Here is a 14,525-nt window from a genome sequence, read left to right on the forward strand (position 1 = left end):
AATGACCCTTGTAATTATCTGTTATCTTAAGTGTGAAACAACAACGTTTGATTAATTGCAAATTGATTAAATATTATTAGCTTATTATTATCATTAATTTATTTAATTATTTTTAATGAATGATTGTAATCATTACACCAAAACCTCCTACAACTAAACACTAATATTTATGAAATCATTTATTTAGAACTAGAAGCCAAGTACATTTTCAATAATTACTTTAAAAAGAAAGAAATGTAAATGCTGAGTGGCGCTCTCAAGTTTTAACTACAAATATTTAATTTAATTTTATACTTATTTATTTAGTTTATTATCTAATCATAATAAAAAAACGTTTCACTTTGTTTCTTTTCGATTTCGTCATCAACAAATAGTTTGCAATAAAACTGGGGCAAAAGCGTAAAGAGAAACGTTTATCTGCGCTGGAGGAGCTCACATGTACATACAGCATTGAAGAAATCAAAATGCCAAAGATCATTGATACTGGACAGCCACATCCCATACGGAACATTGGTTCTGGTGGAGTCGGCGGTGGTAATATTGGTAATATGTCCAATATTGGGGTGGTTGCTGGACTTGGTTCACTGAATTTGAATCACAATAATAATCATCATCACAAGGATAATAATAGCAGTAGTAACCTCAATGATAACAACAATGGCAGCAGTATGCGTGTTACACCAATTAATGCCACCGCAATGCTCAATAACAACAACAACTCCAACAACAATAACAATATCAACAGCATCAGCATTAATAGTGTTAACAGCAGCAGCAATAACAACATCAACAGTAGTGGTAACAATTTAAGTGTAAACACAGATATTAATATGACATCTTTAACAGATTCTTCGACGCTTACGCTGAAATCAACGTCAGCGACGACAGCATCAACTACAAACTTGAATGCTGTAACGCCGATGGACACCACAATGTCTTCTGGACCCTGGAAAGATACAACGAATGTAGTTCCTGCATTTACCAATCATAATGGTAGTGGCAATACGGTCAGAGGAAGCATTATTGGTGGTATCAGCATGGAGGCTAAAATGAGTGGTGGAGTTGGAGTTGCTGGCTCTGGTCCCGGTGAAAATGGTAATGATAGCAGCAGTATTATGATCATGGATACATGTGATGGTACAGCACCAGCTTCAGCGCCGATGCCAGCAGTGGTATCAACATTGGCGCCTTCTATGGTGACAGCTTCAACGACGGCGTTAACAGCAATAAGCACAGTCACATCAACAACAACTGCTGCGGCCACGCCAACGCAGTCATTGTCAGCAATAACGAATATAAAATCTTCAACGAATTTACAAAATTCGAGTAGAAATTCCTTAGCAATGGATACTTCCAAAGCGCTTAATGTAAGTAATAACACAAAAGAGAAAAGCACAAAATCTTCTTCCTCCACAACGTCGTCATCAACGTCGTCCTCTTCGTTGACGTCCATGGCGTTGACAACAAACTCTACTACAACAGCAGCAAACACATTAACAACAACAATACCAATAACTGCAACAAGCACAACATTAACACCAAAAATACCACCTATGGCGGCGGCGTTAACAGTATCATCCTCAACATCCCACACAACAGCTACAACAACAACTGCTACCAACTCATCAACATTATCCACAAGTGCTATGGATAAATTACCACCAACAGCAGCAGTTGCAACAACACCACCACACACCCAACTACCATCATCCACATACTCAACAGCAACAACATCAACAACAATAGCGACGACATCTTCGTCATCTGCATCCTCACTATCGTCGTCGTCTTCGTCAGCGACAATTAATAGTTCAACTCTGTTAACACATGGCTCAAATAATAATGATGCTTACAAACACAATAGCATACATCCTCATCCTGGTTTAGGGCCACCTTCCTTTAAAACAATGTCTTCAATGGCAGGCAATTGCATACCAGGAGCTTTTAATGTAAGTATTTTCCTGCTTTATTCTTTTTACACTCTCGATAATTATTTATCATGTTGTTGTTCTTTTTTTCCCCCAAAAACAGAAATCAAACGCACATTTAATGGATCAAAAAATGCACAATAATAATAGTAGTAGTAATAATAATGATTTCATAACAAATATGTCAGCCTCATCAGCAGTGCTACCACCACAACAACAATTGCCTCCCACCACCGGAGCTCAGCCCACAGTGATGGCTTTAAATGTTACTAATCAAAAAGATTTACATCATCTACACCATCCGTCTCATCATCCACATCAGCAGCATCATAATGCTATGAATATGAGTGGTGGTATGATTGGTGTTCATTCTAAAATCCATCAACAGCAGTTGCAACAGCAGCATTTACATCATCAACAACAACAGCATCAACATCATCTACAGCAGTTGCAACAACAGCAGCATCATCAACATCTTCAGCAGCAGCAACAATTGCAGCAGCAGCAGCAGCATCATTCTCATCATCACCACCACCATCAGCAACAACTGCAACATCAACAACAACAACAGCAGCAGCAACAACATCATCATAAAGAGATGCTTGCTGCAGGAGGCAACAACAGTAACAGTAATAGTACTAGTAGTAATGATCACAAGGATCGTTTAAGCGATGTAAGCATTATTTTATTAAAATTTCCTAAATTAATGTAGCTTTGATTTTTTATGAATGTTTTGGAAAAAGTAAAATCTTTAAAAATGTTGAGATTATTTTTTATAAATTAGATTTCCCTAATTTGTTTACTTTAATACATTGTTCTAATCTTTCTTAAGCTTCCAGTATTGAGGCCTATTTTTGAAAGAAAGGAGACAAAAAAAATAGAAAGGGAATTAACAAACATTGGATTTAAATTATAGATATCTGATATCGATGAAACACTTCATACACCAAATTGTCGTATCGTTGTAGCGTTATATGTAAAAATTGTTTCAAATAAAAATTTTTGAAACAAAAACAAATCAATAATAAAAAATACAACATACTACGATACAATCATACAACACCGATTTGGTTGTAATATTTAATTTCGAAGAAGTATTCCCATTTTTTCTGAATTGTTAAAGATTTAGTCAAAATTTTTATAAAAATAGTTTCAAGTGCGACCCTCTATTAGAACAGTTTTTTCTTAATAGGTAAAGATTTGAGTCAATTTGTATAAAGAATTAGTTCGAAAATTTTTCCAAAAAGTGTTCATTTCCTATTCATTATAATTATCGCAACAATTCGAGAATATGAACGAACATTTCATTAAGAATATTTAAGAACGAATTTTATTCATTTCAATTTTCCTTTTTCGTACCAAAAATAAAAACTACGTTTTTCACTAAAAATTTATACATCCGCTAAAATTCAAAATATCACTAAAAAATATACATTATCACTAAAAATTTATTTTTCACTAAAATTGAAATTTTCGCAAAAAATTAGAATTTTTAGCAAATTTTAATACAAATTAGTATTTTAAATCAAAAATAAGTTAAACTTAACATTTTCACTAAAAAATAAAATTTTCACTGAAAATTTCAAAACAAAGTTATTCCATTTGTACCTTTGTACCCACCTATTCTACTCTCTTCAACCACTTAATAGATAAATTAAAAATAATCGCTGATATCAACAAAGATTTCTTATAATTATGTTTTTTTTTTTTCAAAATAGAATTTCCTACATTTTATTATCTTGATTAATGTTATTCAAGTTTATTTTTTCCAACACTTATGTTCTATTAATATTATCAGTTTTCACTATTTGAAAACGCTTGAAAGTGAATTTTTTCTTTTTTTTATAGTATTTATCACTAAGTTTTTTTATTCATAAAATTATAAAACTTTTATAATCCATTTTGTTTATTTTGATAATTACTTGATTTGTTTAGCTTAAAATCACTTAAAAGCAATCGAGTTTATTCGTATTAATCTTAATTATAGTTTATTATAAATTAAATAGTTTTAATCTTTATTGTTTCGTTACCATAATCTAATCGTCTTTTTGTTTATTTTACTTTTCAACAGCCAAACAATAGGATTAATAATATTGGAAAAGGATTTAATATCGTAAGTGTTGTGTTAATGTGATAAACTTAATTTAATTATGTTAATTAATTTTTATTATTTTTTTTATTTTAGTGTGATAGCGGCAATGATGAAAATAAGGTAAGTTTGAAAATGTTTCATTATTTTATTATATATTATTAAAAAAACAAAAACGTAAGATCAGAAGTTTTAGGCGTAATAATTAGATAAAATATTATAAAGAAAGTTCTAATTTAAAAAAAAAAATCATCACTTAAGATTACTCATCAAGTCCTGCAGCGAGAACAAAAAATTCAATACAATTTGTTAAGTGTTGAATGTTAAGGTTTCAATGTGATTCTCAAGAGATTTACTAAAAGACGACGAAACTGAATTATTAAAAATCATTTAATTAACTAAAATGATTTAATTTAAATAATGGATATAATAGTAATGTATATCTACTAGATATTATCTAGACATTGTTTTGAGTTTAAATTAAATTCAACCAATATATCAACTATGTGATATATCCATTTCACTTTAGAATACTTTATAGAATAATTTTTTGTTTTCATAGCAACGAGATATATCAACAGTATTTGTTCTGTTTAATTGAAAATATTTTCGCTTGGAAAAACTTTTATTTGTTATACATATTTGATACATATTACTTGTAGTATCAGAGAGAACAAATTTTCAGAAGAAAAATTCTCAAAGTCATAACTAATAGATTAATCTAAGATTTGGGTATTAAAGATTAGATATTTTGCATTTAAAATAATATTTATAAATACTCAAAAATGGTAATTAATAAAGTGTTTACCCAGTTTTTAACTACAATTCCATCTTTAAGTATTGATCATAATGAATTTGTTAAATTGTATCAAAATTTATTTCGTAGCAGAATTTAGTGTTTAACTGATTCTCTTAAACAGAACTAGTGCTTTATCTAAAAATCTTGTACTATGGATTAAACAAAACGCGCTCTAAATATGAAATTGTAATAGAAATATACCTTGAAAAATACCTAGTTCTAGAACACATGATTATACTTTTTTGTTGTTGTAACAGTTCGACTGTGGCCGATAGTTCTTTCCTGGGGAAAAAACTTTTGGTTGATACAGCTGTCGCTGGGTTGACATTCTTTGGCCGAGTATGACTCGGGTCGTTCCAGAGCGAAAATCCAATTGTCGTGGAAACGATTCTACTTTGTCGTTGAGACTAATTCTTTTATTTCTAATTATTTATTACTGGTTCCTCCAAAAAAGTTATTTCATACATAGTATAACTTTCATTGAACTAGTGTTTGTTCTACACTGATTCTGATTCCTTAAGAATTCTCTTGAAGTACTTTGGAATCACAATGTTCCATAGAAAGGGTTCCATAGTTGTTGTTGTTGTAGGCTGCGAGACCTGAAATTACACGTATATATAGTTAAAAATGATTCCCTACTCTTCCTCTTCGCTCTGGTTATCCAAATCAGTTAGATCTAAACCCATCTATCGACTGAGCCGCATCTATCAGCTGAGTCCAAAGGATTCAGGTTCCAGCTGAATTAGATTTGCCCTGCAGTTGGAAAGATATTGAACATTGTGTGGGCCTGTGCCACACGCAGGACACAGATCTTGAATGGTTTAAACGGGTACACAGAGTTGTTATGTTTGCTTTCGTTCTGTACTGGTTCCAAAAAGTTGTTTTTGAACCTAGTATTCATTTCATTCAAGCACCAAAGTTCCTTTCCTTGATAGTACTTTGGATTCACAAAAATGTTCTATAGAACGGGTTCCAGAGTTGTTATATTTGCATTCGTTCTGTATGTAGTTACTTTAGATGAAATTTTAAAATTTTTCTTTAGATTTAAATATTTTTTTTATATTTTTCTTTAAATTTCATATATTGATTTAGATTTAATGAAATTTATAAGTATGTACTAAAGAGGTTTTTAAAATAAAATCATCTATAGGGACTTGATTCAAAAAAATATACAGACTTTAAAAATTGAGGTACAGTTTTGCCCGAAAAGATATCATATTAAAAGAAATTCGCAAAAACAAAACTAGGGACTGTTATACCTATAAGAAGTTGTAATAATTAATGTACGTTTACAATAGAAAGATTAGTTTCAACTTTATACTGATTATATAAAAGAGGGAGCTATGATTTATTATGGATTTTAATACATATAATAATTTTTTTATTAGGTCCTATGCTTCTTACGATGAACAAAGAGCTATAAACATAAACCGATTTAAAAAATGTTAATTGGATTCTTCTGTTGGGACAAAACTAGGAAATAGATTGAGTGATTCGACTGAGAATCGGCCTTATTTTGTGGTGAAAATTTAATTTTCTCAAAATCGGTAAATTTTTGTCCTGTATTTTATGCACTTAGATTTTAAACCAATTGTGTGTTATAAAGGCATAAACGCTCCCTATTATAGGAAATAGATTGGGTGGGTAGACTAAGAATCGGACATATTTAGTGGTAAAAATTTAATTTCCTCAAAATCGGTCCATTTTTGTCCTTAGACTTAGAAAGTCGTATGTACCAATTTCATCAAATAATCTTGAAAATTTCGACCTGTATCTTGGGCAAAAGGTTTATATGTGTACAGACGAACGAATGTATAAACAGATGGATAAAGCTATATCAACTCAGAAACTGATTGTGAGCTGATTAGTATAGTTTGGAGGTGTATATAAAAGAATATTCGGATACATTTGCGATAGCTTTCAGAACAATTAAACAATTCGAGTTTTACTCGAAAACTCATACTTGGAAATATTAAACAGATGCTATTATTCAATCCTTAATAAATAGCAATTACTATTCAATGTTAATATTACAATTATTTAAAAAAAAAAAACTTTAAAAATCAAGATTTGCTCCAATTTAATGCTTCCAAATCGCCACACAACCAAAAAAAGACATCTCAATAATATTTCTCTCAAAACCAACTCTAACCATGTTATTTAAACATCCAAAATAAACATGAATAAATCATTCAAATCTTGTATATTTTGCACTTTCTCCTTTTTCATGCAAAGTCAATCTAAGCTTTCCAAAATATGTTTAAAGAAAAAAAAACTGCAATCAAATCTATTGAAAAACTATCAATCTTATTTGTCCTCTTTTGGTATTTTTTTATGTTTGGCTAAAAATCACACTAACTATAAAATATTTGTGTAAAAAAAAAACTGAAAAAAAAACACAGACACCACACCATAATTATGATGAATGATTACACAGAGCTGCTTACAAAACCCAAAAGAGGCAAATGAAGAAAACCTGTTTAGTTGTTTATTAAAATAAAAAAAAAACTCTTTGAAACTATTAATTTTTGAAATTTATTAACCAAATTAACTGATAATATTCATTAAAATGCGGTTTTTTATTAGTATTACTTTATTATTAACAATGATTATTATTACTAACTGCGGTGTGTGTTGCTGTTGTTGTTGTTCTTTTTTGTCTATCCATCTATTACTATTATTAGTCTTAATATATGATTGGAGTCGAGTCGTTACGAGTCAAACGTTAATAAGTTATTACAAAATTGATTCTATCATTATCACTACATTTCCATCGAACAGTAGGTGGTATTTAAATTAACATAAAATGCCCTCTAGCGATAAAGTAGATTTTTTTTTACTTATTTTATATTTATTTATACGTTTATTTCATTTTTTTTTTTAATTTAATACTATTACTACACTGAATAAATTATTGAACAACTAGCAAAGGGGAGTGTGAAGTGTGTAAAGGCAGGTATTAAAAGGTATTATTTCAAAACTTTTCTTAATTTCCATGCGGAATGGTTAAAATTTTTGCAATTTTTGAGGTGATAGCAGCACTTTTAAAAATGTTTAAAATTTTGTTTTATTTCACTGTTATATTATGAAGAAATGATAAATGAATTAATTATCTTTTAATTATTTATTATACTGTCCATTATATTAGACTTTTAATTGCAAAAAAAATTAATAATTTAATGTTTCTTTTTTTTTAATTTTTCATATTTACAAATACGTGTCGTATAATAACAATTAATTATATTTAATTTGTCCCCCAATCATTTCGTTTCAATTACACAAAACTAAAAAAATCACCTATTAAATAATTAATTCATTTATAAACAATTAATTCTTTTATCAGTTTAAACGTCAAAATGGAATTAATGAATGTTGGAATAAATAATTTGATTTGTTGGTTGATTTTTTGCTTAGCATTACATGTTAGTTTAACAACAACAGCAACAGCTATAAAAACAAATTTACTAGGGGGATTAAATATCTATTTACATTTTAGCCCCCTCATTTTCCCTCTATCTCTGGTAGTGCGGTCTTTATTTGTAGTGCTTTTAACCCTTTTCATGGGTTTGTGGGGTGTTTTATTTTTTATCAGTTTTTTCGATAGATCTATAAATATATACATTGTTATGAAATTTTATTGTTGTTACAATAATTTTTAACCTGAAAATCACGACGAAAGGAAAATATAAATTCGATGGGGTTAGACAATACAACTGATCAAACTTTTAATTATTCTATGAATTAATTTATTGACTAGTCTGTGGATTCTATTGTCAAGTCTGTGGGCTATTCTATAGTAATATCTGTTATCGACTTGGTGAACTAGTCTGTGAATTGATCTATTGCTTCCTAGTCCAATTGACAGAATATGAAACTAAACGTCTATTAATATCAGAGTAACTTTATTTACTCTCATAAGAAAAGTTACTTAACTTTTAAACAATACTGTACATATTCGAAATAACCATCTCAATTTGTCTACTTATCAAGTAATTAAATTTAAAATTTTATTTACCCCCTCTTCTTTTGAATATATCTACATCATAATTACACAAATGGTCTGGTCTGGTAAGGATTAATTAATATAATATTGCATTACAAATGAATTTTTCTCGTTTAGAAAAACACGCTACTTTACTTACTCACTCACTTGAAACGTTGTATTTTTTTCGTTTTTTTTTTTTGTTTTTGTGTTGTCACCTTTTATTATTTATTTGCTGTTGTGCTGCTCACTTTTTTCTTCTCAATTTGTGCTAAAATTCAATTTGTTATAAAAACAACAACAACAATAAGTGAAAAAAAATTATAATAATAACAAACTGAAAAAAAGGTTAATTCGCGAACATTAAGTGCAAATTAGTAAATTACACGTTCGTCGTTCACATGCAAATTAAACGATAAATTAGCAGACAAAAGAGTTAAGCTTTACATGGATTTAATTTTTCTTTTTTTTGTATTTATTTTTTATTTCTGTTGTATTTTACACTTTACTTAAAACGATTTGTGTATTATTAAGGTTTTTTTGCTTTGGTTGGCTTTTCATGTTCATAAGTTTGTTGGTTGATTGGTTGGTTGGCTTGCCTGGTTGGGACGGATTTGTGTTGTCATTTACACTGCGTTGTACTAGAAAATATAAGACGATGAAAAAAGCAAGAAAGTGTAGAAGGTCAAAACCGACTTTATGATATACTACTTGAAGTAATTTTCGGATGAAAATAGGTAGAAAGGTAGATAGATAGATAGATAGATAGATAGATAGATACATGATAGTTAGATGGATAGATAGATAGATAGATAGATAGATAGATAGATAGATAGATAGATAGATAGATAGATAGATAGATAGATAGATAGATAGATAGATAGATAGATTGATAGATAGATAGATAGATAGATAGATAGATAGATAGATAGATAGATAGATAGATAGATAGATAGATAGATAGATAGATAGATAGATAGATAGATAGATAGATAGATAGATAGATAGATAGATAGATAGATAGATAGATAGATAGATAGATAGATAGATAGATAGATAGATAGATAGATAATAGATAATAGATAATAGATAATAGATAGATAGATAGATTAGATAGATAGATAGATAGATAGAATAGATAGATAGATAGATACATAGATTGATAGATGGATGGATAAATAGAAAATAAATTGTGTCAAGATTGTTCACAAATGCTGCAAAATTCCGAGAGTGCTTCTGCAAAATTATGAACTGATTTCAAAAAAAGTCAATAGCATAACTTTTTAGAGGCTAGTGCACATGGTGTACCAAATTTATCCACTTATGTTATACAGAGGCACAGGCACGGACAAACCTGTTCAGAAAATAGTACTGAGAAATAAGAGTATTGGGTTATTTTTTTAGGTGTTACATATTAAACACCTTATAACCTCACCTTACTGCAATAGAGTAGGGTATAAAAAACAAAGTTAAGTAAGAGGATTGAGTCCAAAACAAATTTTGTAAAGAATAAGAAAATAAATATTATTTTTTTCTTCGTGCAAGTGTTTGTATGTTTTTTTTTCGTTGTTGTTATATTTTTTATAACACTCTTTAAATGACTGTGTTTTTTACATCTACTGAATATCTACTCGTAAAAGCATGTAGGTAATAGATGTTGAAGCAAAAAAAAATCCATGTTTACTTTAAGTGTCTGGTGTACATTAACCAAAGAAGCTGAAATCTATTTGGCTGTTAAAACTCTTGTTGATGATTATATTTTGTATACAGTTTTTTTGAGGTGTAGGTTTTGGGGAATTTGTTTTTTTTTTTTTTTTGTAATTCATACGTGTTTTTTGTTTGTATTTAGAAAGAAAAAGAAAAGTCATAAAGCAATGGTGTGTCTTGGAATTAAATAGAAATGGGGCTTAGGTCTCTAAATGGCTTAATCCAAGCATTTCAATTATTTTATGTTACTTAAATTTATATTAAATATAGCTATAGTTTAGCTAATCTATAAATTTAAATGATAATCCCCAGTTTAACGAAACCTTTAGTTAACTTTAGTTTTAACCAACACTTAACAACTTAACCTCAAATAAAGTTTTTAATATTAAAAGTTTTTTTTTTACAACTCAAATTAATTTTCCTAACCCTCAATTCAACTCCCCTTACTTTTATCCAAATAATCCGCCTCTGTCAAAACTTTGTAAATAAAACATAAGATTACCTATAAAAAATAAACAGGGATGAGAGAAAGCGCACTGTAGCAGGGAGTAAACAAAACATAAAAAGAGCTTGTCATACACTTTATACCCATCATTTCAGAGTTTCTTTTTAAACAGCGGTTTATGTGTACTTTATAGACAAGGTGTTTTGCAGGGAGTGGCGCCCTTTTGTATTCAATTTTTTTTTCTCAACTTTTTTTTTGCTCTTTGGGTTGTGAACATTTTACAGACAATTTGTTTGCTTGCTTGGCACTTTATTTTTTCCACTATAGTGGTTCAGTCAGTCATTCTATACGTATTTACGTACGTATGTACGTCCGTCCGTCCAGCTGTCTGTCCGTAGTCGTACGAGTGTGGAGTATATTATAAATGCTGTTGCAGTACTTTGCTGCTGCTCACTTTAGGGTTTTTTATTTATTTTTATTATACATCGTTGTATGTACGTGTTTTTGTTTTATGTTGTTGGGTTCCTTTAGACGTTTTACAAAAATTTCTGTTGCAATTTTGTTTTTTATACTGTGTTCTGGCTCTATAGAGTTTTTATTATTCTTAAGTTTTCATTGCTAAATTTATATCTGTGTATAATTTTTTTTTATATATGTAAATTGTTACAGTAAGTGTAAAAAATTTTATGTTATTGAAAAAATAGTTTTTTTTTTTTTTCAAATGACATATTTTTACCACTTAGTTTTTTGACAAAAGACCTAAATCTTTGACAGCAAAGTTTCCTTTTTGACTTTTGAACTGTGTTTGAAAGTTCTTTTTTATTCATAATATCGTTTGAAGTGTTTAAAACCGTGGTGTTTTGTATATTGATATCAATTAGATCAAAAACTTTTTTATTTGAACCAATTTATGGGAAATTGTATTCATTTATTGGTGTTTAAAGTGTTTTCTTAAATCTTCATTGTTGTAAATAGCACAGATTGATAACATCTAAAGCATTTCTATATGAGTTTCCATGTGTAAAAATGGTCTGGAAATTTCCGGGGATACTTTTTTGTAATTCCCGGTAAATATCCATTAAGAAATTTTTTGAATTTTGTTTAAGGATTACAGTCTAAAATTACAGTGTTGAATAACTTTAGAAGAAAGTTTAGTTAGTTGAAAGGAGGATGTATATACATAAAATCCAAAGAAATATACCTAGGCCTCGGGCCTGTAGTGCGCTCTTAAACAATACCTCAGATGCGAATCGATCCTACCAACTCCGATCTATTAGACTAGAACCTACCGGAGTCCAGAAGAATGTTTAGTTTTACGGGTCGTAAAGGCAGGTTTCCGCATACACCTAATCGGTGCCGAAAACGGAATTTCATATACATATTTGTACCGAAAAAAGTAAGATTTTTTCTTCACAAATGTATGAAATTTCGTTTTCGGTGCCGATTACGGTGTATGCGGAAACCTGCCTTAAGGAGAGTTTCAATAAAGTTTTGATTTTAAACGTGCAACCGCTAATGTACCATTAAAGTAAAAATCTAGTAATTTTCTGTAATATGGATCTGGTTTAGTTATGTTTTACTTTGTATTTTGAATGAATCCTGGAAATGAGAGAAATTGTTAAGCAATTCTCGAGAATAACAAACTCGGGTAACAAAAAAAAAAAAACACTATTTGCAAGTAAATCGGTCATAAATTGAATTAGATTTGTAGTTCTGTTGCGATTTAAACATAGTTCTGATGTTATTTAACTTTGGTTTAACCAACTATTTATCGATATTAAATGTAAAAATTAAACTATTTAGCCGTAAACCGTAAAGAAAGTCATATGGGACATAACCATCTTTACCGCTAAGAAGTTACTTTAGAGGAAGTAACGTGCATTTAAAATCCAACAAGAAACTAAATCTCTACTTAATCCCTTAAAATTTTAGCACCAAGTGTAAATTTCTTATTTGAGTTTTTTGCAAGAAATGAAAACCCTCATGTCTTGATTTCCTTGCTTTTTCTTTATATCCTGGCTTCCTGGTTTGTCGCATGCCATCTGAAATTTCTTGTTTCTATTTTTTTTTTTTTTTTGTTGTTGAGTTTTAAGACATGGGACGGACTTTTCTTTTAAAAAGCATGTAATGAAAACTTAACTAAACTACCACTAAGTCTTACTTCAGCAAACAAAACATACAACGAAACTAACATGAACTAGTACAAGTACTAGTACCGTAGTAGGTACATGTGTACAAATATATGTTGACGTGACATACCAACCATAATGTTTATGTTGGCCTTTTTATAACTCTACAGCAGAAAATATTACAACACTTTACGTATGGACAGACAGTCAGAGTCACACACACACTCAATTCTTAAGCAAGTTCATCCATCACCATCATTCCTACAAAGTAGTTACTATTATTATACTCTGGTAGTATATTGTGTTATAACATTTTTATTATTATTTTTGCCATAAACTCTCTAGACATATTCGTACAATCATCCAGCCAGTCAACCAACCAACCGAATATCCATCCTTATATCCAAAGAAAAAGGAACATGAAAAAAAACTACAACATAAACATTACTAGTGTGTTTTTTGCATAGTTGAATTGTGTTCCTGACTCCTTACTTACTACTTCATGGTTGTTTGCTGAACGTAGCTTGGTTTTATTATAGCGTCGTTGTATGTATGCTGTGTTTGTTATTATTGTTGGTGGTAATAGAGCAGCAGTTATAGTCATACTATTACTGCTGCTAAATGGCCCCAGCAGGGGGGCTTGTTATTTGAGTTTTACGTTACTTTTTTTTAAACACTTTTTTCAACAAAAGTTTTTTTGCAAGCGATTGAATGAGTGTGTGAATGTATTATGTTTGAACTAACATGGATTAACATTACCCTGCCTTACCTTGTTTTTTTTCAGCATAACATATACTCACTCCTGCTCTTTTGGCCCCCAACCAAAAACAACACAGAATATCCAACCATACTTGTTCCCCCTATATGTTTGTTATTTTGTTGGAAAATCTACAACATATTCAGTCACTTAATGTAGCATGTTCAAATGAAAATGGTACAAGCTAATCAAATATTAATATGATTTTATAACACAGTTAGCATTAGTATTCCTCTATGGTTGTTTAACATTCACATACATATTTGCAAATACCCAAATATACATACAAAACTGAACAATTCAGAGCATAAACTAACTAATAAACGACAGTTAGACAGGCAGGCAGACGGACCAACCATCATGACCCAAAATATATTTCTCCCCCAAACAAAAGCAATTGATATTCAATATGTACTTGACGATTATGTTTGTTGCTAAAATAATAATAAAATTTCCCAATTCCTCTTGAGATATTAATATGGGTTTTTGTTGTAATTTCCTTCCTCAACTGTTTAAAAGTCCTCCATCCCTCCCCAGCATAACTCTGCAAATCTACCCTTCAACTCTGGTTACATTTAAGTCAACCAAAGAACCAACATCCAAATGATTTTCATTGCTGATATTTTTGTTCGAAAATGTTTGTGTATTTATACATAAATACATACATACGTACATACATTCTATTTTAT

The 14,525-nt window shown here is 29.9% G+C and overlaps 1 protein-coding gene across 4 annotated transcripts in view; it reads left to right on the forward strand.

Moving 5' to 3' along the window:
* The window catches only part of LOC119610803 (mucin-12), a 48,353-nt gene that overhangs the window by 5,418 nt on the left and 28,410 nt on the right, over nt 1-14,525 (forward strand). For 3 of the 4 annotated variants that reach the window (XM_037966165.1, XM_037966164.1, XM_037966167.1), the window contains exons 3-6: nt 375-1,949; nt 2,032-2,601; nt 4,000-4,041; nt 4,114-4,140. In XM_037966165.1, the coding sequence (XP_037822093.1) occupies nt 375-1,949; nt 2,032-2,601; nt 4,000-4,041; nt 4,114-4,140 (2,214 nt within the window). The remainder of the gene's footprint in view (nt 1-374; nt 1,950-2,031; nt 2,602-3,999; nt 4,042-4,113; nt 4,141-14,525) is intronic. The other variant, XM_037966166.1, reaches the window with a different exon arrangement.

The sequence above is a fragment of the Lucilia sericata genome, unplaced genomic scaffold (assembly GCF_015586225.1).
Source record: "Lucilia sericata isolate MDLA Ls3-8-SP2 unplaced genomic scaffold, ASM1558622v1 Contig001280F_arrow, whole genome shotgun sequence".
Taxonomy (NCBI): domain Eukaryota; kingdom Metazoa; phylum Arthropoda; class Insecta; order Diptera; family Calliphoridae; genus Lucilia; species Lucilia sericata.